General features: G+C 50.4%; 1 protein-coding gene across 5 annotated transcripts in view; it reads left to right on the forward strand.

Moving 5' to 3' along the window:
• CAPN13 (calpain 13) overlaps positions 1-17,670 on the forward strand; it is a 66,666-nt gene extending 48,996 nt beyond the window's left edge. For 3 of the 5 annotated variants that reach the window (XM_064164339.1, XM_064164341.1, XM_064164340.1), the window contains 3 exons: positions 4,637-4,692; positions 4,928-4,976; positions 6,075-6,095. In XM_064164339.1, coding sequence (XP_064020409.1) covers positions 4,637-4,692; positions 4,928-4,966 — 95 coding nt within the window. In that variant the 3' untranslated portion in view covers positions 4,967-4,976; positions 6,075-6,095. Of the gene's footprint in view, positions 1-4,636; positions 4,693-4,927; positions 4,977-6,074; positions 6,128-6,726; positions 7,163-13,813; positions 13,853-16,790 lie in introns of those variants that run through there. The other 2 variants (XR_010307016.1, XM_064164342.1) reach the window with 2 other exon arrangements.
• The last annotated feature ends 3,501 nt before the right edge of the window (positions 17,671-21,171 follow it).

Here is a 21,171-nt window from a genome sequence, read left to right on the forward strand (position 1 = left end):
CTCATTGAAAGGGGCCAGAAGGAAGGCTGCCCCACAGTTGGCCCTCAGTTTCCCATCAAGAGTGCCTGTGGGCTGCAGTGGCAACACACTGCCATGTTTCCCTGCAGAAGGAGCCATGGAAAAGTTTTTTCCTGCTGAGGTTCTGCACCTGAGGACCTACAGGAAGGCTGAGGACAGACTGCTTAGGAGGACTTGTAATGATAGGATGAGGGGCAGTGGTTTGAAACTGGAGCAGGGGAGATTTAGGTTGGACATCAGGAGGGAGTTCTGCACAATGAGTGTGGTGAAATACTGGAACAGGCTGCCCAGGGATGTGGTTGAGGCTCATCCCTGGAGGCATTCAAGATCAGACCTCATATAGCCCTGAGCAGTCTGACCTAGTTGGAGATGTCCCTTTTGACTGCAGGAGGGTTGGACAAGATGACCTTTGGGAGCCACTTCCAACTCGATGCGTTTTGTGACATCCAGAGCTTCTTCAGCTACCAGCCCTTTTGTGCTGCATGGATCTAGCCTGGCCTCTACAGGCTTGTCTGCAGGGCTCCTATGCACTAAGGCTCATTTTCTAAACTTGGGATGTCCCCTTGTGTGCTTATGGCCTTCCACACAGGCTTGAGCATCCTGGTCTACAACAGAGCTTCCTTCAGGGTGATGAGGAGCATTGCTGGTACCACCATGAGGCTGGTACCACGAATTCATGCCCAGCAAAGAGGAATGAGGCAAGAGGCAACATATCTGAAGTGGAAAGCTTTCTCTTTTGGTTAGAGTCAGCTCTTTGGGTTGAAAGTCAAAGAAGCCTTAACTGCAGCAAGGGAGGTGCTTTTGTTATTGCTAGCTATAAAAGGCCTTTTTCCACCAACTTCAGCAAAGCTCCCTTCAGTTTGTTGGTAAGGTCTGAGACCCTTCTCAGCAGATAAACAAACTCATGCCCTCTGCTGCATGCAGTCTGGCAGCTGCAAGGAGAGAGTGTCTGTAACTAAGCCTTTGCCTGCAAGTAAATGGAATTCTGGTTCACAAAAGCATAATTTTTACTACTCTAATAACAAGCATTTGGACTGGAAACATGGTAGTTAAACCCAGCAATTGCTACCCACGTGCTAGAATATTGCCACAGCAATTTAGTTAATCTTTGGGATGAGCTTCTGGAAAAATGAGTTTTCATTTCCTCCCATGTGCTCTTACCACTGATGTTTTATGGTCAGTGTTTCTGCCTAGATGGCACTGCCTAAAAGCCCATTTCAAGGGAGCAGAGCAGGAGCTGCTCAGGAAGTCAGAGCGTGTGCTGATTTTAATGTTTTCATTACAAAACAGCCAGCTTGTAAACACCCATTTGGGGTGATTATACACATCACTTGCTGTAGATGAAAAGTCTTATGCCATAATTAGTACCATGGTATTTGTTTCCCATCTCAAAAAAAGATCCTCTTATATTTTAAGTGTCAGTGCAAAGCCACCTCCTTCACATCCCTGTGACAAGGAAGCTCTGAAAGTTTCACCTAAGTAGAGGCTGAGTGAGCAGTGGCTTAAGAACAGCCTGAAGGAGGACTTGAGGGCTGATGAGAAACTCCCCATGAGCCAGCAGTGGTTGATGGCAGCCCAGAAGGCAGCTGCATCCAAAGCAGGGAGAGCAGCAGCACAGGGAGGGGCTTCTGCCTCTTTGTTCTGCTTTGCTGAGACCCCACCTGGAGCACTGCATCCAGATCTGGTGTCCCCTGCATAAGTGGTATGTGGAACTGCTGGAGCAGGTCCAGAGGAGGCCACAAAGATCATCATAGGGCTGGAGACACTCCCCTATGGGGACAGGCTGAGAGCGTTATGGCTGTTCAGCCTGGAGAAGGCTCTGGGGAGACCTTCCAGTGCCTGAAGGGGGCTCTAGGAGAGCTGTGGAGAGGCTTTTTACAAGGGCTTGTAGTGATCGGATGAGAGGGAATGGATTGAAGCTTGAGGAGGGCAGATTAGGAAGCTTAGGACGGTGAGATGCTGGAAGAGGTTGCCCAGAAGGATCGTGGATGCCCCCATCCTGATGGTGTTCAAGGCCAAGCTGGACAGACCCTTGAGCAAGCTGCTCTAGTGGGCGGTGTCCCTGCCCATGGCAGGGGGCTGGAACTAGATGACCTTTAAGGTCCTTTCCGACCTAAACCATTCTATGCATCCATGAATCTTAAAATGCTGTCAACTCTTTCACTTACCACTTTACAGAAGGTTTCCTGTGGAATACCTTTCTCAGGCTTTTCAAATCACTGTGAACAGGAGTGTTAAGGGAGAAGATAAGGGTGCCAGGTGGGAATAAAAGGCAGCCTACCTTCATGTGAATGCAGCAGAGATAAAGTCTGTCCCATTAAATCATTACTCATCCTTTGAAGATAGCCAGAGATGAGACCCAGATCAAAAGCAGCAGCTTCTTTGCAAACCCTATTTAACTGGAGTTAATGAAGCAGTTAAGGGGCACTTAACTCTGCCCAGAGGAGGTAACTTCAGTGCCACCATTCGTTCCTAAAAAGACTGCTGGGTGCAAGCCCAGCCCTGCAAACACAACCTTGTCAAGTGGCTGGGTGCAGCTTGGGGATTTCCTTGCTGTGTGCCTTTCCTCGAAGCAGTGTGGACTGGGTGTGGTTGATTGTGACACCTTTCCTCACTACTTCACGCTGCTCTGCACTATCCAGGTAGCTCTGGTTGCCTCCTTAGGGAGCAGAGAAGCAATTTGCCCTCCTGCCCTGTTCCCACACCCTCCTAGCAGCCTTGCACCCTTGGCTAAAGCTAGGCACGGTCTTACCAAGGCTCTTTTCATCCAGGATAGGAAACAGGCTCGTGGAGAAATGTATTACTCAAAGCTAAGGCTAAAATGTGTTTCAACTTTTCAGGGGTGTTATTTCCAGGAGAAAAGTAATTGCAAGATAAATTAAGAAGAGCTCAAAATGCTGTGTTTTGCCTTTCTCCCAAGACTTTGGCTTTGACTGTTTCTCCTAGACAAGCTGCAGCATGCATGTGCACGTGGAATATCAATATTCGAAGGGGTTTAAACGTTCTGATGGCAGAGTGCTCCGTCAGAAAACTCTCAGCCACGTTAATTTCCAACTTCAGCTGAGTAACAGCAGCAGCTGCAATTAGATTCCCTGGGAAAAGCTTTCCAGGCATACTAACGACTTGGGGAGAATGGCTTTCTTCAGGGCACGCTGTGATCACTCACTGCCAAAGAGGGTGGCAAAGGACCAACAGAAAGCTTCCCTGTGGGAAGATGTGTTTCATTAGTTCTCCCACCCCCTGCCAGTCACCGGGCAGGAGGTACAGCTGCAACAAACTCTGAGAGCAGATGAAAGCAGTCACATTGAGCACTCCTTGTCCCCACACTGCTGCTAGAGTCTGGCCCTGCAGGCAGGATGTCCTCTCAGGGCCCAGGCAGAGGGGCAGCTGGCACAAAAATGAGCTATGGCTGGGTAGGACAGTGCAGAGGGACACCTGAGCCAGGCAGAGCATCTCAGCACAGGAACTCAGAGCTCCCTGTGCAGCCTGTGCCAGTGTCTCACCACCCTCACTGCAAAGAGCTTCTTCCTAACATGCAGTTTCAGTCTCCCCTCTGCCAGTTTAATTTGTGCTTCAGCTTTTATTTCTATCTGGTCAGAACAAGTTCTGCACCACGAGGGTGGTGGAACACTAGAACAGGCTGTCAGAGAGTTGGTTGAGGCCCCGTGCCTGGAAATATTCCAGCTGAGGTTGGACAGGGACTCTGGGCAACCTGATCTAGCTGAGGATGTCCCTGCTGGCTGCAAGGAGGAGTGGACTGAATGGTCTTTGGAGGTCCCTTCCAACCCAGACCATTCTGTGATTCTGTGAACTGCAGCTCTGCTCCTCAGCTGCCACAGCCTCACCAGACAATCACAGAATGGGCTGGGCTGGGAGAGCCCTTACAGATCACCTGGTTCCAACCTCCCTGCCATAGGCAAGGATACCTCCCACTAGAGCAGCTTGTTCAAAACCCCATCCAACACTTCCATGGATGGTGCATCCACAACTTCTCCAGGCAACCTGTTTCAGTGCCTTATCACACAGTAAAGAACTTCTTCCTTATATCTAATCTAAATCTACCCTTTTTCAGCTTAACATTGTTGCCCTTCATCCTACACTAAAGAGTTCTTCCCCATATGTCCTGTAGGCCTCCCCCACCCCCCCTTAACCACTGGAAAGCCACAACAGGGTCTCCCTGGAGCCTTCTCCAGGCTGAACAGCCCCAACTTTCTCAGCCTGGTCTCACAGGGGAGGTATTCCAGTCCTCTGACCATTGTTGTGGCCCTCCTCTGGACCCATTCAAGCAAGTCCACATGCTTCTTACATTGGGGACCCCAGAGCTGGACACAGCACTGCAGGTGAGGTCTCAGCAGAGCAGAGTGGCAGAATGCCCTCTCTTGAACTGCTAGCTATGCTTCTTTTGATGCAACCCAGGCTGCCATTTGCCTTCTGGGCTGCAAGTGCTGTCTTGTGTCCAGATTTTCATCCACCAGTACCCCCAAGTCCTCCACAGGGCTGCTCTCAATCCACTCATAATGCAGCCTGTATTCATGCTTGAAATTGCCTCCACCCAGGTGCATGCCTGTGTTGCTTTCCTGCTTCCTCTTCATGAAGTTTTTCTCTCTTCTACCCCTAGGTGCATTTCAAAACTTAGCAGAGGGTGGGTCACAAATTTCAGTGACATCAGCAGAGGTAAGACTGCTTCTTCCTTCTCTCTGGGTCCAAAGTGGGACCACTGTGTATGCTTTTAACAATAATGTCTGACAGATGTTGCCAGGGGTTTTGTCTCTGACACCAGCAGTGGTGAGGGTGGGTGGGTGATGGGTGGCAGGTGATTCCCTGGGGTTCTCTGGTCCCAGTCGTGCAGCCTGATCAAGGTGAGCACAGCTCAGCAGTGGCCATCCATGTCCACAGTCTTCCCTTACAGATGCCAGCCTGTCCTTGCTGGAAACATTGCTCGAAGTGACTTGGAGCAAGTAAGTCACAAGTGACAGGAAACCTCAAACCGAACAAACCCAACCCACCATTCATGCCTTCCTTTCTTCCTGCCCCATCTGTTAATTCTGCATTGCAAAACATCTCGGCTTTAAGCAAGCAACAGCAGACAAATGCTTGCTGCTGCTGTTTGTCTTAAAGCACAGCCTGGAGGGTATCTGGCTGAATGGGGACACATCAAGCTTTTTATCAGCTAGTCTGAAGCAGGAATCCTGCTGTGCTCCATAGTGATACGCCCGAGTGCTGCGTTTTATCAGTCTGGGGACTGTTGTTTGACAACTCAGTGTTTAAAAACGTTGCTTCTTTTTTTAGCCCCCGCCCCTACAAAGAACATTTTACAACCTTGCTGGCTCCTGTTTACACTCTGGGGTTAGTTCAGTGCCTCATAGTTCATCACAGTGGTTTTGCACTGAGTACTGAGCAAAGTTTGCAAGCAAAGGCTCTGGACCTGTTTACACAGAGCTTGCTGTGCCTTCTGTTTCAATGACACAGGTGCCATCCTCTCCCAGCAACTGCTCCTGCAACGATTTGTCATGGAAAGGAACACACAGGAAGTGTTTCTGAGTCTGAAGTGTGACTAAGGCAGTTCCAGCCCCTCTGAACTAACCACAGTCACTAGGTCACAACCTAGAGAATGCTGTGATTCACAGAATCTGTTTGGTTGGAAAAGCTCTCTAAGATCACCCAGTCCAACCACTGACCTAACACCACAATGGACATTAAATCATGTCCCAGACTGCCATGTCCACAGGTTTCTTGAACACCTCCAGGGATGGGGACTCCACCACCTCCCCGAGCAGCCTGTTCCAATGCCTGATCACCCTTGCAGGAAAGAAATTCTTCCTAATCTCCAACCTCAACCTCCCCTGGCACAATTTCAGGCCATTTATTCTCATCCTATTCCCTGATACTAGGGAGAACAGAATGTCCCCCACCTCCCTCCAGTCTCCTTTTAGGGAGTTGAAGAGAGTGATGAAATCTCCTCTCAGCCTCCTCTTCTCCAGACTAAAGGTACCAAGATCTGAAGGCTTATTGTAGCATGACTACCTAAATCCTACCTTTTCTTCTCCTTTTTCCAGTGGCTGACTCTTGTCATGTACACCTAAAGAGATGTCAGAGCTCAAGGTGGCTGGTAAGAAATCTCCTTAGCACAATACACACTGAGAAGAAATGAGTGAGTGCCCTTCCAGCAGCCACAGGCATGTGGGCCACAGAGTGAGGGCCTTTCAGAAAGCTCAGCCTGGGCTTATGGTAGGTTTTGAGAGAAAGAGAGGTGAGAGCTGCAGTGTGAGCAGGGCTGGAGTGGGTCTGCAGAAGGAACTGGACTCTGGGCTGTTTCATCTGTGGAACTGCTGCTGGCCTTATCTGTTGCTCAGAGCACCTATGGCTCAGTTAGCCACTTGCACCCTGTTCCCAGCTGAGGGAAGAGATTTTCAACAGATCACCTATCAGAACTTGTCTCTTCTTTTTTTGTCTTAGAATTGTTTTGGTTGGAAAAGGCCTCTGAGATCACCCAGTCCAACTGCCAGCTGTCTTCTTCTGGGGGATGCAATTACTCCTGCATAGCTTACACAGCTGTAGCAAGTGTAAAGTCAAGCAAGGGGTAGGGATATGAGGTCACTCAGATTTCTTGGTCAATCTGATTGCAAGTTTTTAACTGGATTCTTAGCTTACCTTTGAACAACAGTCCCTACCTTGTGCTTCATTTGATCTGTGCTCCCTCCACATCAGGCCTGGAGAGGGGCTTTTTTGCCCTGAAGTTTACCTGGGCTTTCCAACGTTGTCACTTGGGTCTCGTGAAGGACTCTGCCTTTTCCTGTTCATACATCCAGAAGCCACCTCAGCCATCCTGCTGCTTGCTAACTCACTGGGACACAGCTGTTCCCAGCTGCACTGCTGCTGATCTCAGACATTTGGCACTGAGAAGAAACTGGGGAGGAAACTCAGCCCTCAGCAAAAGACACCATGCAGTGGGGAGCCAGAAGCCTTCTGTCATTGTGTTGTGGTTGACTGCAGGAACTCATGAAGCACCCCTGGGCTTAGTTACAGACTTCCATTACCGACCCAGTTCAAAAAGGGAGTGAAAAAACCCCAAACATCCCTCCAGAACTTTCACTGAAATCCAGGTGGGAGAGGAATTGCAATAATAAATCACACATGAGCAGCATCTCTGCTATCTCCCACTCTGTTTCTGAAGGCAGTTGACACTGGATGCCAGCTTTGGTGAGAGGTGTAAATTACTCCCCTCCAGGGCTACAGACCCAGGGCAAGGACCCGTGTCTTTCACCCTTGGCTCCAAGACAGCATTTGTGCCCGGCTGCTCCTCTCTCTTGGCTCCTGCATGCATCCAGCTGCCTAGCTGCAGGAGCTGAGCTCCACCACTCGGCACCTCTCTCAGCTCTGTTTGCACCCAGTTATGTGACAGTCTGCCCTTTGTGTTCAGGCAGCACCTTCCCTGTGTCACTGCAGAGCTGTGCCCGCGGTCTCAGCCTCCGGAGCTGTTCTGCCTCCGCGGCGGGTCAGAGGACCGGCGCTGGACGGAGCGGTGGCTCCTGGAGAGCAGAAACTGAGCGTCCCCTCCTCCTCCCCTCAGCCAGCATCTCTCGAACAGAGGCAGGCCAAGTGTGGGCAGAGCTGCAGCCGCAGCAGGCGATTTAAGTGCCCCAAGAGCACAGAGATTGAAGATCCCTGCACACCTAACAAAGTCAGCAGAGGGAGGTCCTGAGCCACCTGGGAGTGTCGCCGAATCACAGAATCAGATTGTCAGGGGCTGGAAGGGACCTGGAAAGCTCATCCGGTCAACCCCCCCTGCCAGAGCAGGATCTCCTATACCAGTTCACAGAGGAATTCTTCTGGGCATGTTTTTAATATCTCCAGAGAGGGAGACTCCACAACCCCCTGGGCAGCCTGCTCCAGTGTTCTGTCACCCTCACAGGTTAAAAGTTCCTCCTCATGTTTCCACGGAACTTCCTATGCCTCAGCTTCACTCCTTGCCCCTTGTGCTGTCATCAGGCATCACCCAGCAGAGCCTGGCCCCATCTTCCTGGCACTCACTCTGTGCATCTCTATAACCATTGCTGAGGTCACCTCTCAGTCTCCTCCACGCAGCAGAGCCCCAGTTCCCTCAGGCTCTCCTCATAAGAGAGATGTTTCCTTTCCTTCATCATCTTTGTGGCTCTGCACTAGACTCTCTCAAGCAGCTCTATGTCCCTCTTGAACGATGTGGCCTAGAACTGGAGACAGTACTCCAGATGCAGCCAATTGAAGTTTTTTCACAGTACTCCAGATGTGGCCAATTAAAGTTTTCTCCAGCTTGGCTTCATAGTCCAGGACAAATCCAACGCTGACAAGTGTGCTTTGCAGCTCCAGCTGTAAGGTGGCACTGCCCAGGGAGCACAGTGTAAGCAAACAGTGACTGCGTGTGCCCTGGTGGGTGCTGAGGCTGGTTGCAGCTCACTGGGCAGGGTGCTGAGCCTCTGCCAGTGCACAAGGTAAGCTCACTAGCCAGAGTGACCACCACTAGATGATCCTTGAGGTCTCTTCCAACCGTGCCCATGCTGTGATTCTATGATCACTCACAACACAGCACCCATCGCTTGCTCTGCAGGCTATCATGAGGTACAGATGAGACTAGAAGGACCTCACTCTGGGGGATGAAACTGGTTCAGTTATTGCTTGCAAATGATATTCATAGTCTGTTTAGGCTTCTCCTTCCATGAATCATTCATAAACTGATCAGAAGTTCTGCAAATACAGAATCATAACTTTCAGTGACTGGGTTGGAGTGGAATTGTGCCTGTGGGGTGTTCATAAGCTGTTCACTTGAACAACTGAGCAGCCACTTGCAGCTGAAAGCTGAGCAGCCATCACAGAGGACTGAGACTCTCTAAGCTGGAGCCTAACAAGCCATGAGTGATGTGGGGACAACACACTTGGCATGTTGAAGAAATTCTCTTGGAGAGCCATTCTCATTAGTGAGAGGTTGTGGATGCCTGCTCCCTGGAGATGTTCAAGGCCTTGAGTAACCTGGTCCAGCTGAGAGGCAGCCCTGCCTATGGATTAGACGATCTCTAAGGTCTCTCCCAGCCTAGGCCATTCTATGATTGTAAAGACAGACTTCAGGCTGCCTGTGTTTTGAGTGAGTCTCTTTACATCTGTTTTAGGTGGCTTTTCTGGTCCTCAACATGACCCAGCCCAAAGCCTTCTCACAGAAGAGGCTTCCATAGGGCTCTTGAAAAGCCAGGTTTGCCACGGACATTCGCGCACAGTTGATGCTGAGATGCAGAGTCTTTTTCTGTCAAACTGGAGTTGCTCTGGAGAGAGAAGAGATATTAGGAGACATTAGTGGGCAAGCTGATTGCACTTAATGGTCTGGGCAAACTGGAAGTGCTGTTACCTTTACTCATTTCTGTAAATAGCATGGTTAGTTCTACCACTTAGTGCAGAGAAGACAGAAATAGCTCCGTGACCCCACCTGGGTGTGTTCCTGTGTGACCTGCCCTAGGTGACCCTGCTCTGGCAGGTGGGTTGGACTCAATGGTCTTGAGAGGTCCTTTCCAACCCACAACATTTTTTGATTCTGTGATTTCTATTGCAATTAAGGACAGAATCAGGGGAAGGTCGTGTGGAAGGAGTGTCTGTCACGTAGAGTGCTGGTTTAGGCAGGGGTAGAGTTGCTGTTGAATATATTCATCAATGATACAATGAGATTGAGACACCATCAGCAAGTTTGCAGATAACACCAGGATGAATGGTGATAAGACTGAAGGATGGGAGCCATCCAGAAGGACCTGGACAGGTTGGAGAGGTGGGTTGAGGAGAATCTCATAAGGTTAAATGAAGCAAAGTGCAAGGTCTGGCACCTAGGTCGAGGCAACCCTCAACATCAACTCAGGCTGGGGGATGAGGTGATAGAAAGCAGCCTCGTAGAGAAGGATTTGAGGGTGCTGATGGTTGAGAAGCTGGACATGAGCCAGCAATGGGTGCTTGCAGCCCAGCAGCATGAGAGAGGGGATTCTGCCCTCTGCTTTGGTGAGGCCTCACCAGGATTACTGTGTCCAGCCCTGAGGCCCCCAACACAAGAGAATCAAAAAGGTCTGAATAGAGTATTGTGGTGTGAAAGCCTCCTCTCTGAACAGACAAAGCTTTTAAGATCAGCTCATCAAGATCAGCCTTAACACTCTCAATGTGCAGACAGTGATGACTTTCCCTTCCTTTATGATGCATAATTGCTTTTCAGTGGAAGGCAGCCCTGCTTGTCCTTAGATAAAGATCCTTGTCTCTAATAACTTGGCTTGGCTGCAGAATGAAGTGTTTCTTCTCCATTAAAAAGCTTGCAGGAGATATCAGACTTCCCAGGTGAGAAACACTGCTGGTATGGAAGCTGTCTCCTTGTGGACAAATGCTGGGGAAGGGATACAAGACCTTGGAGGGACTGGAACATCCCTCTGGTGAGGAAAGGCTGAGATCCCTGGGGCTGGTTAACCTGGAGGAGAGAAGGCTGAGAGATGTTAGCAATGTTTATAAATACCTGAAGGGTGGCTGTCGAGAAGGGGGCACCAGGCTCTTTCCAGTGGTGCCCTGGGATAGGACAAGGGGCAGTGGGTACAAGCTGGAGCACAGGAAGTTCCACCTCAACATGAGGAGAAACTTCTTTACTGTGAGAGTGCTGGAGTCCTGGAGCAGGCTGCCCAGAGAGCTTGTGGAGTCTCCTTCTCTGGAGGACTCACAGAACCTGCCTGGATGTGTTGTTATGTGGCCTGCCCTAGCTGATCCTGCTCTGGCAGAGGGGTTGGATTGGATATCTCCAGAGGTCCCTTCCAACCCCTAGCATTCTGTGAGCCCATGCTGGCTCTTTTCACCCAGGGGGTATGTGCATGCCCACATGCAGAGGCCTCACAGTTGGTCACCCCTGCAGACGCTGCTGGCCAGAGCCCACTTTGCTTCCATCTGCACCCTCCAGCACTTTTCAGGGACCAACCTCCATCCCTCTTGGGTCTGTGGTCTGGTGCCTGCCTGCTGGCCCTGTGCTGAGGCAGGGAGTAATAAGTCACTGCTGTCAGGCTGAGGTGGGCTGCCTGTCTGCAGCACTGGAGGAATTGGTATTCCGCTTGATTTATACTTCCAAGCAAGCTAATTAAGCAACAATTCAGGAGGAATCCATCATTGTGACAGACTTGTTGATTAACCATCCCACAAGCAAAGTCAAGGGTGTCTGGTAGCCTGAGGGAAAAAAAAAAACCCAAAGAAATAAAAAGAGCCAAACAAAAATTGGGTCAATAGGGAGAAAAAGAATGATTTGGCCATAATAGAGCAGTGACTTTTCTTTCCAACAGCAACCAGAAGCTGTAATGCATTTCACAACCACGGAGACCAATGCTCAGAACAAAAGCAGCTCAGAGCAGTGAGGTGCTGGACAGAGAAGGAAAACTTCTGCAGCCCATCTTCCTGTGATTGAGCTGTGAAGGCCAGCTGAATGGGGATGGTGTCCCTGTTTATGGCTGGCAGGGGTAGGGAGGTGATTGTCCCCTGGGACTCAGAACTGGAGAGGCTACACCTCGAGTATTGTGCCCACTTTTGGGCACCTCAATACAAAAGAGATGTGGCGGTGCTGGAGTGAGTGCAGAGGGCAATGAAGCTGGAGAAGGGACTGGAGAATAAATCTGATGAAGAGACTGAAGGAGCTGGGGCTGGTTAGTGTGAAAAAGAGGAGGCTGAGGGGAGACCTCATTGCTGTCTATGGCTACCTGAAAGGACATTGTGGAGAGGTTGGTGCTGGTCTCTTATCACAGGTGATTAGTGATAGAACAAGAGGGAATGGCCTCAAGCTGAGACTGGGTAGGTTTAGACTGGACATGAGGAAGATTTTTTTCCCACCAAGAGTGATCAGGCATTGGAATGAGCTGCCCAGGGAGGTGGTTGAGTCACCAACCCTGGGAGTGTTTGAAAGTCGTTTGGATGTGTTTTAGGGTGCACCTTGTAGAGCAGGGATATTGGTGTGTCCTGGGGGAGCTTTTCCAACCTGGATGTTTCTGTGTGTGATTATTTGGAAAGTTCTTCCCCTCACTCACACACCACAGAGGTGGGCAGTGCTGAAAATCCTGCCCTAGCAAGGGGTCAAAGGCTGGCTTGGAAGCAGAAGCCCCAGGCCATCCTCAAAATCTCTTCAGTGTCTGACCTGGGCTTGGCTAACACCAGCTGGATTGCACAGGCTTTCCCTGCATTTAAACTGCTTTGCCTTCATCCTAAACTTGGTTCCCTTTTCACACAGGATTAAAAATCTGCCCCCAGATTCCACATCTGAGTCTGACTTCTGGCCTGGACTAGGAAAAACCTTCAAACCTCCTGCTGGCAGATAAAAAACCCTCCAAACCTCCCTGTGGGATGTGGTGCTTGGGGATATGGTTTAGGGTGCACCTTCTAGAGCAGGAATATTGGTTGGACTTGGTGATCCTGAGGGTCTTTTCCCACCTGAGCTTCTGTGATTCTGTGGTGTTAAAATCTCCTGTGGAGCTTCTTCAGCTGTGTTTGGCAGCCCTAAAATATTAATGCAAACCCTGCAAGGGTTCTGGTGTTTGTGAAAGCTCTGTGAGATTCAGGCAGTTGTAACAATACCTTTGATACCTTTTTTTGAGGAGAAATGGGTTTTAGTCCTCAGGGGCACAAGTTTGAAAAGTCCTAAGAGAATCTGCTTTTAGAAGTTGAAGAGACACTCACTAAGGGACTGAGGGAAAGATGCCTGCAAACCTGGGAACGCTCAGCTCCTGCTCCTGCCCTCAGTGAGATGCTGACCCTTTCTCAAGGGAGATACCTGCCCTTCTCCCAGTACCCCAAAGCCAGGGAGGCAGCTGTAAAGCCCATCAAGAGTGCCCCTGCCCTGTCTTTAGGTAGCTCAGCAGGAGCACAGGAAGGTGTTGGGACCATTTCTCTTTGGGGGGGTGGGTACCAGCTGTATTTAGCACTGCCATGCTCAGCCTTAGCCCTTGTCTTTAGGATCTCTTTGCTGCAGGGCTAGAACTCGAACTTTTTTCTCTTGCCTGGCAGTTCCTTACTTGGAATACATTACCCTGCTCTTCCTGGCAGCAGCAGCAGCCGTGCCTGGTCCTGCCCTGCCACAGCTGCACCTCTGCAGGAGGAGTGGGATGCCCCAACAGTTGCGTTGCCTCCCTGGGTGTCTGCCTCCCGCTCTGGTTGGATGTGCCTGTTCCAGTGTGGCACTGGGGTCTACTTCTGCTGCATGGCAGTGACATCTAGAGGCTCCTTGGCCTGAGCTCCTGCCTCACTGCTTGCCTGCTGCTGGCAGAACTTAGCAGGCAGAAACCTGCTCTTCATGGAGCTCTTGGAAAGCCCGTTCACCCCTTAAGGCTGAAGTGTTGCAAGCCTTAAATCCAAGCTCCTTCCCTTGCTCTCCTTCTCTAAATGTCCACGGGAAGAAGCCTCATTCTGGCACCTGGAGGAAATCCCTTGCTGCTTGAGGCTGGAGGGAAACAGCCTGTGTCCCTTCCCTGAGACACAAAGTGGTCCACGTGAAGTGATGCTGACTATACAATACCTGAAGCTTGCCAGTCTAAGAAGCACTCTCCCCTTGCTTCATCTGCCATGCTGTCCTGGTGTTGCTGGGACAGACTCCCAGGCCAGCCATGGGCTGCAGGCCATCAGCAGCTCTAAGTCAGCAGCACAACTGACTGGAATTAGCTGCAGGTGTGTCTCACCCCATGAGCATCACAACCAGTGTAAAAAGAGAGTCTGCTGAGGAGGAGGGAGCCTTCTACCAGAGCCTGCTCCTCACCACGATCCTCTTCTGTCTCCTGCCCTTCAGGACTGACCTGTTTGGTGTGGCTGCTGCACATTTGCTGGGGTGAGTATAACTTTAGCACTCTTCTGTTGATCTTGGTGTTTCATTTGGCTGTCTCTTTAAATCCATTCTCATTCCACCCTGTGAGTCTCCTCTTCTTTTCCTGATCCCCTTCTCTGTTGGAGAGAAGAGCCATTGGGTGACAGAGCAACTGCTGCAGTTCAGCCCCAGATAAGGACTAAACATAGACACACACATTAAATGTGATGCCACCCATCATCAGATGCAAAGCTGCCCCAGAAACACCTCTGTGCCCAGGCTGGCTGTGCAAGATAAAAGACTGTTGTGTGAGCAGAGTGATGTCGTTATAGGATCACAGAAAACATCCATTTGGAAGAGACCTCCAAGACCACCCAGTTCAACCCTCAACCCAGCACTGAAGGGTTAACATTTATCCATGTCCCTAAGCGCCATGTCCACTCACTGCTTGCACACCTCCAGGGATGGTGGCTCCAGCACTGCCCTGAGCAGATCACTTCAATGTTTAAGAATCCTTTCATTGGAGGAATATTTCCTGACATCCAGCCTGAACCTCCCCTGCTGCAGCCTGAAACCATTTCCTCTGTTCCTGTTGCTGCCACCAAGGAGAAGATGCCAGACCCCTGCTTACTCCAACCTCCCTTCAATGAGAGAGCAATGAGGTCTCCTCTCAGCCTCCTCTTCTCCACACTGAACAACCCCAGCTCCCTCAGATGTTCCTTGTAGGCCATGTGTTCCAGGCTATGCATTTAAGAAAGAGGGGAAAGCATCTCCTGAAGCATTCCCCAGATTTGTGCTGAAATGGAAAGAGGGAATATTATTGGCCACATGAAGGGCACTTGCTCTTCAGTAGCACACTCTTAGGTGACAGAACACAGGCTCTGTGGATCAACTGAGCAGACTGCAAGTAATTTTCTAGCCTGCTCTCAGGAAATGAGCAATCTGGTGGAGCAGAACTCTCTCACAACACAGAATCTGTGAGAAGAAAATCATCTGGTCTGCAGCTGAGCAGTGAGCCTATATGGGGAGTGCCTGTGCCTTTCTGGCTGAACTGCTTCCTGCAGACACCCTGACACAGGTGACAGCAAGACCTCCAGGCAGCCCAGTCCAGCAGTTCCTTACTGCTGCAAAGACCTTTCTAATTATCCATCTCAAATGTTTCTCCCTTCCCCTTTAACCTGCACAGCCCCAGCTCAACCTGTCTTTTCTCTCAGCTCATTTGGTGAAGACTTGTTCTTTCTGTGGCTGCTGGAGGCTGCCTCTTAGGCACAGAATGGGCTGGGTTGGAAGACAACTCCAAAGGTCAGCTAGTCCAACTTCCTCTGCAGTTAGCAGGGACATCCTCAACTAGATCAGGTTGCCTGGCACCCTGTTGAGCCTCACTTTGAATGGATGGGGTCCCAACCATCTCCCTGGGCAACCTGTTCCAGTGGTCCACTACCTTCATCTGCTATCTGATTTCCCATCAAAGGCAGCCCAGGGGAATTTTGGGCTTCTAAATGGTGTTTGTAACACTCAGCACTTCAAACTGCTGTCTCAGGCCTGGAGAAGGGTTGCCATAACTTATCTTTCCCAAAATGAGACATCAGAAATGCTCCCTGGATGTTGATAGGGCAGGAGGACAACCACAGCGTAGCTGGGGTAAAGAAAGAGGCCCCAGGGAGCATGTAGCTGGGTGTGCATGGGCTGGGACTGAGCCTGTCTGCAAGCCCTTCTACTAGCCCAGGTTGCTCAAGGCCTCTTCCAACCTGGCCTTGAACACCTCCAGGGAGGGGCATCTACAACATTCAAGGTGAGTTTGGAGAATCAGCCAGGGGGGTTAGGAAGCAGAGGGATTAGTTAGACAGCAGGTTAGAGAGAGAAGTGTATGCAGACAGAGCCAGAGAGCAACTCTGGTATCTATGTTTGTGTTCTTGTTTTTAATCCATCTCAGCAAGCCTATGGGTGAAGCAGCCATCACCACTGTTTCTTTTTCACAGCCTATAATCTAATTCCTCTCACTAAAGTATCCCAGCTAGGCTCAAACTAGCACAGAGGTCTTTTCCAACCAAAAGAGTTCTATGACCATATGGTTTGGTGCCACACAGTGTCAGAGACAGTCACAACTCCATCACGGTGTCCTCTTAGCAAGCTGCTTGATGTGTGTGGGGGGTTTAGAAACTCAGACAAATGCTTTCCAACATCTACTTTTGCCTGCAAAAATAATGAAGGTGTGCAGAGTTTTGGCAAGCCAGAGTTCCCTGGGCATAAATACCTGAACACACTTTTTGTTCTCCTGTGAAACAGAGAGAGTGGATAAGGGCTCCTGAGAAGCAGCCCAGCTATAAGCCCCAAGCACTGCTGGTGTCACCAAATGTCAGGGACTTAGGAAGAGATCTTCAAAAATCTAGTCCAACCTCCATATGGTGACATCCTCCTGAGACTAACATCTTCATTTGTCATTTGAGACTTGTGGTTTAGCTCCCTAATTATTAGAGGAAAGGCTTTAGCATCTCTCTTAAAGCCCTGCTTCTTCTGTCCTCACCTCTGGAAAGTTTAAACACAGAAACCTCACCTGAGAACAGTATTTCAGTGACAGGTTGTTTGTCTATCTCTGACTCTGACCTTGCCTGTGGGACAGAGCCACAGAAGACAGGGGTTGGAAGGGAGCTCTGAGGTTAGCCAAATCTAGCCACTCTTTTCCCATAGCTTCTCTAGAGCATGTCCAGGCAGGCTTTGGATGACTCCAGACATGCACCCTCTACCACTGTCTGGGCAGCCAGTTCCTGTGCTTTGCCACCATCAACATGCAGAAGTTGCTCTTCATCTTTAGGTAGAACAACTTCTGTCCACGTGTGTGCCTGTTATACCTTGCTCTGTCACTGGGCACCACTGAAAAATGACTGGTCCCATCCTCCTGACACCCACCCTTGAAGTATTGATACACATTGATAAGCTCCCCTCACAGCCTTTTCTTCTCCAGGCTAAGAAGCCCCAAGCCCCTCAGCCTTTCTTTGCCAGAGAGACGCTCCAGTCCCCTCAGCATCGGAAGCGCTTCCCGCAGTTTCAGGCGTGAGCTGCAGATGGCAGACTTGACCTGCGGACTGGTCTCCAGACCACCACTCACTGTCTCTCCCAGCCAGCTCGCCACTTTCAACCAGGAGACCAAAGTACATGCAGCATCTTGTAGGTGAGACATGCTACCACAGCTTGCTCTGGGGATGTTAAACTCTTGCAAAATAGGTTCTTCTGCACAAACAAAGGCACCTGGCTGACACTGGCAGCACCTGAGTTGCCCTTCCGGTGCTGCACCTACCTTCTTCCACCCACAGAAGAAAGAAATTGGACAGAGAAAAGCACCAAAGGCAATAAAAGCTTTCTGGGCAGCTTCTGACTGAGGAACTGTTAAATAGACGAAGATATCTTAGCCTGGCAAAGAGGTGACTACACCGACGTGGACTGGAGGTGCTCTGTTACATGAGCCAGGAGCAGCAAAGAAATCATCTGCTGGTTTGTGCAAGCTTTACACAGCCTGGAGATGGTAGGGCTCACCTCTGTGGGACACTGGGGCTGCCAAACCCTGGTGGTGTTCAAAAGCAGTAGGAAAGGAATCAGCTGAGGGGTACCATGCTCAAAGGCATCTCCTTCAGTGCATGATGAATCTGGTCCCTGACATTATACCCTTCCCAGGGTGCCTGCTGTGGGAGAAAGGAGACTGCGCCAGTAGCCCTTTTAGCTGGCCTGATCCATCACTTTCTGTGGCCTTGGCCTGGTGATCCAAGTGAAGGAATGCCATGAGATGCTCAGCTTTCAATTCCAAACATCCTTTTTCCAGGAGAAAAGCCTGCGAGTCGGCGGCACTGCGCACACACTGAGGCTTGCAGAGCCAAAAGCTTACTAAGAGAAGGCAAAATGTCTTTGACCTCTGAGTGGGTTTTGGAAGTGAGAAGGTGAGACTGATTCCTGGCTCTGGGTTGCCAAAGACAGGGGTGGACACATTTCCTTAATGCTCTGCCTTCAACTAGAGCCAGTGGGGACAGGCAGGGTGAGCTCAGGGTGGCAGGGCTGCTGCACTCCAGCTGCTGGTGAGGCAGAGTTTGGGCTTGTTCCTCACCTACAGCTTCTGCTTAGGTCAGGCTCTAACTGGTCTGGGTACTGACTTTCTTCCACAGTCTGTGGAGGAGCAGACTGCTCTGCTCTTTGCCATGAATCACAGAAACATCCAGGTTGGAAAAGCCCCTCAGGATCACCAAGTCCAACCAATATCCCTGCTCTGTGAGGTGCACCCTAAACCATATCTCCAAGCACCACATCCAAACGACCTTTAGAGTTGCTGCTCTCAGCCCTCTGAGTGCAGAGCAGGCCTGGGGTCAACGTGGCAGTCCCTCCAAGAGGTTTAGTTAATGGACTTGCAAACATCATTAGAGGAACCAGGAACAGGAAGAAAAGAGGCATCAGACCAACCTAGTGACTTGCACCACCACACAGGTGCCTCTTCCATTTGAAAGGGAGAGGACAGAGGAATAAGAAGGTTTGAGAGAGAAAAGAAGCTGCTTGTTGGAGGAACAGCCCATAGAAGTTGCAAGGAGGTGTGAGATTTAGAGGCTCAAGAAGATCCCAACCATCAGCAGTGAGAGGAATGCAGCACACCACATCTCGGCAGAGGCAAGGCTATGAGTGAGCAATGTGGAGGGCAAGGGAATGGAAAGGGCTGGAGAAGACATCGATTTTCTTAGAGGAAAAAGTGAGCAAGAATGACATCAATGGAAAACTATTTGTTCTCTCTCTGTCCCACGGACAAATATAGCCCTGCACGTTATGCAAAGGCAGCAGTCAAGCATGCTTGGAATGAGCAACTTGGGAGGCAAATTGCTACCACTTGTCCTCACTCCTGGGTTTTGACTTTTATGTAATCTTTTCCATTTGTCTTCTTTTCTCCAACATGACCTGGCCCTGGCAACAGCCAAAAAGCCACCTCAGTGAGCCTCTGCCTCAGGAGGAGGGTGCATCAAAAGATGTGCTGCCAGCAGATCCAAAGAGGTGATTCTGCCACTTTGCTCTGCTGAGAGCTCCCCTGGAGTACTGCATCCAGCTCTGGAGTCCTCAGTACGGGAAGGACATGGACCTGATGGAGCAGGTCCAGAGGAAGGCCACAAGAAAGAGCAGAGTTTGGAGCACCTCTGCTGCAATGATGGTCTGAGGGAGCTGGGGTTGTTCAGCCTGGAGACAGCTCCAGGGAGACCTAATAGCAGCTTTCCAGTATCTGAAGAGGGCTACAAGAAGGCTGCAGAGAGCCTGTTTACAAAGGCCTATGGGGATAGGACAAGGGACAATGGTTTGAAATGAGAGAAGAGCAGACTTAGATTGGATGTTAGGAACAAGTTCTGCACCATGAGGGTGGTGAAACACTGGAACAGGTTGCCCAGGGAGATGGTTGGGGCCCCATCTCTGGAGATATTCAAGGTGAGGCTTGACAAGGCTCTGGGCAACCTGATCTAGTTGAGGATGTCCCTGCTGACTGAAGTAGATGACGTTTGGAGGTCCCTTCCAACCCAGACCAGTCTGATTCTGTGCCTAGGGAGCAGCTGCCAGCAGCCACAGAAAGAACAAGCACAGGCTTCACCAAACGAGCTGAGAGAAAAGACAGGTTGAGCTGGGGCTGTGCAGGTTAAAGAGGAAGAGAGAAACATTTGAGCTGATATTAGACAAGTCTTTGCAGCAGTAAGGAACTGCTGGACTGGGCTGCCTGGAGATCTTGCTGTCACCTGTGCCAGGGTGTCTGCAGGAAGCAGTTCAGCCCAGAAGGGCACAGGCACTCCCCATACAGGCTCACTGCTCAGCTGCAGTCCAGATGATTTTCTCACTGTCCTGTTTCTGTGGAATGCCTTTCTCTTTCCTATGAGCATTACAGAACATTTTTGCTTGGAGTCAAAAGGCTGCCAAGTGCCTGTAGCCACTTCAGTCATGCCCTGTTTCCCCAGCCCCAGCTGTGTTTTCCTGGAGGCCGCAGCTCCCATGGACATGCTTTGCTTCAGTGGCTTCGTGGCTGCTTGTCCTTGGTTTGCTCCTCTGCAGGATCCAGCTGGGAAGTACAGCAGGGACCCTGTGACTTGCAATGCCCAGCAGCCCATGCCAACCTCAGCTCTTACCAACAAGTCATGGGGAAAGCAGCAGAGGAGAGTCCAAGGGGCATTTCTGAGCAAGGCTCCCATCCCGGGGCTGCCTCTGCTCATCTTTCACTGTGGCACTGGAAATTGCAGCCTTAGGGAAATGTGGGATTTTTCCCTAGGCTGAGGAGGGATTGCTCAGAAGGTGACAGGATAAGGGGCAGTGGTTTGAAACTGGAGCAAAGGAGATTTAGGTTGGACATCAGGAGGAAGTTCTGTACAATGAGAGTGGTGAAATACTGGAACAGGTTGCCCGGGGATGTGGTTGTTCTTGGAGACATTCAAGATCAGAGTTGAGGTGTTCCTGGGCAGCCTGATCTAGTTGCAGCTATCCCCGCTGAGCACATGGGACTTGGACAAGATGACCCTGGAGGGCCCCTTCCAGCCTGTCTGTGAATCTGTAATGATCTGGGTAATGCAGAGGTAATGTCAAGGGTCAGGGCTCGACTGGCCATGAGATGAGTGACAGAAGCTCTCTAGGAGGTCCTCTACTTGCCAAATAGAAGAGAAAGGGAATAAGAGAGAGAGACTGATGGGTTGGGAAAGAAACTAAACCATAAAGCTCTTGTGAGCTGCCTGCAGCATCAAGTCTGAGAAATCATTCTTTCTGCTACCTGAATGGGGTCTACAAGAAAGCTGGGGAGGGACTTCTTACAAAGGCTTGTAGTGATAGGATGAAGGGCAATGGATTGAAGCTTAAGGCAGATTTAGGCTGAAGATTAGGAAGAAATTCTTTCCAGAGAGGGTGGGGAGTCACTGGAACAGGTTGCCCAGGGAGGCTGTGGATGCCTTCCCCCTGGGAGTGTTCAAGGCCAGGTTGGATGAAGGGGGGTTGGCATGAGATGATGTTTAAGGTCCCTTCCAACCCAAACCATTCTATGAACCATTGCCAGTGAACTAGCAGACAGTTAGCAGAGGTGCTCTGAGAGCCACAGATGCTGTCCCTTTGGCCATCAGCAGAGACTGAAGCCACAGCCATCACTGCAAAGACCTTTTTCTCCTTCACTAGAAGAAACACACCCTTAAGCAGGAAGGGACGCTGCAGCCTTTCATCAGTTCATGTGGCGCACAGAGATTCAATGTGATTGTAGGGGTTTAGTGTCACCATACTGCAGGTGACTCATGAGACAGCTCTGCAGCTACCCAGTCTGCACCCAGATCAGGCCTGCAGCCTTCCCTGCAGCACTGGGCTGTGGT

Source organism: Pogoniulus pusillus, chromosome 25 (assembly GCF_015220805.1).
Source record: "Pogoniulus pusillus isolate bPogPus1 chromosome 25, bPogPus1.pri, whole genome shotgun sequence".
In the NCBI taxonomy this organism is placed as follows: Eukaryota; Metazoa; Chordata; class Aves; order Piciformes; family Lybiidae; genus Pogoniulus; species Pogoniulus pusillus.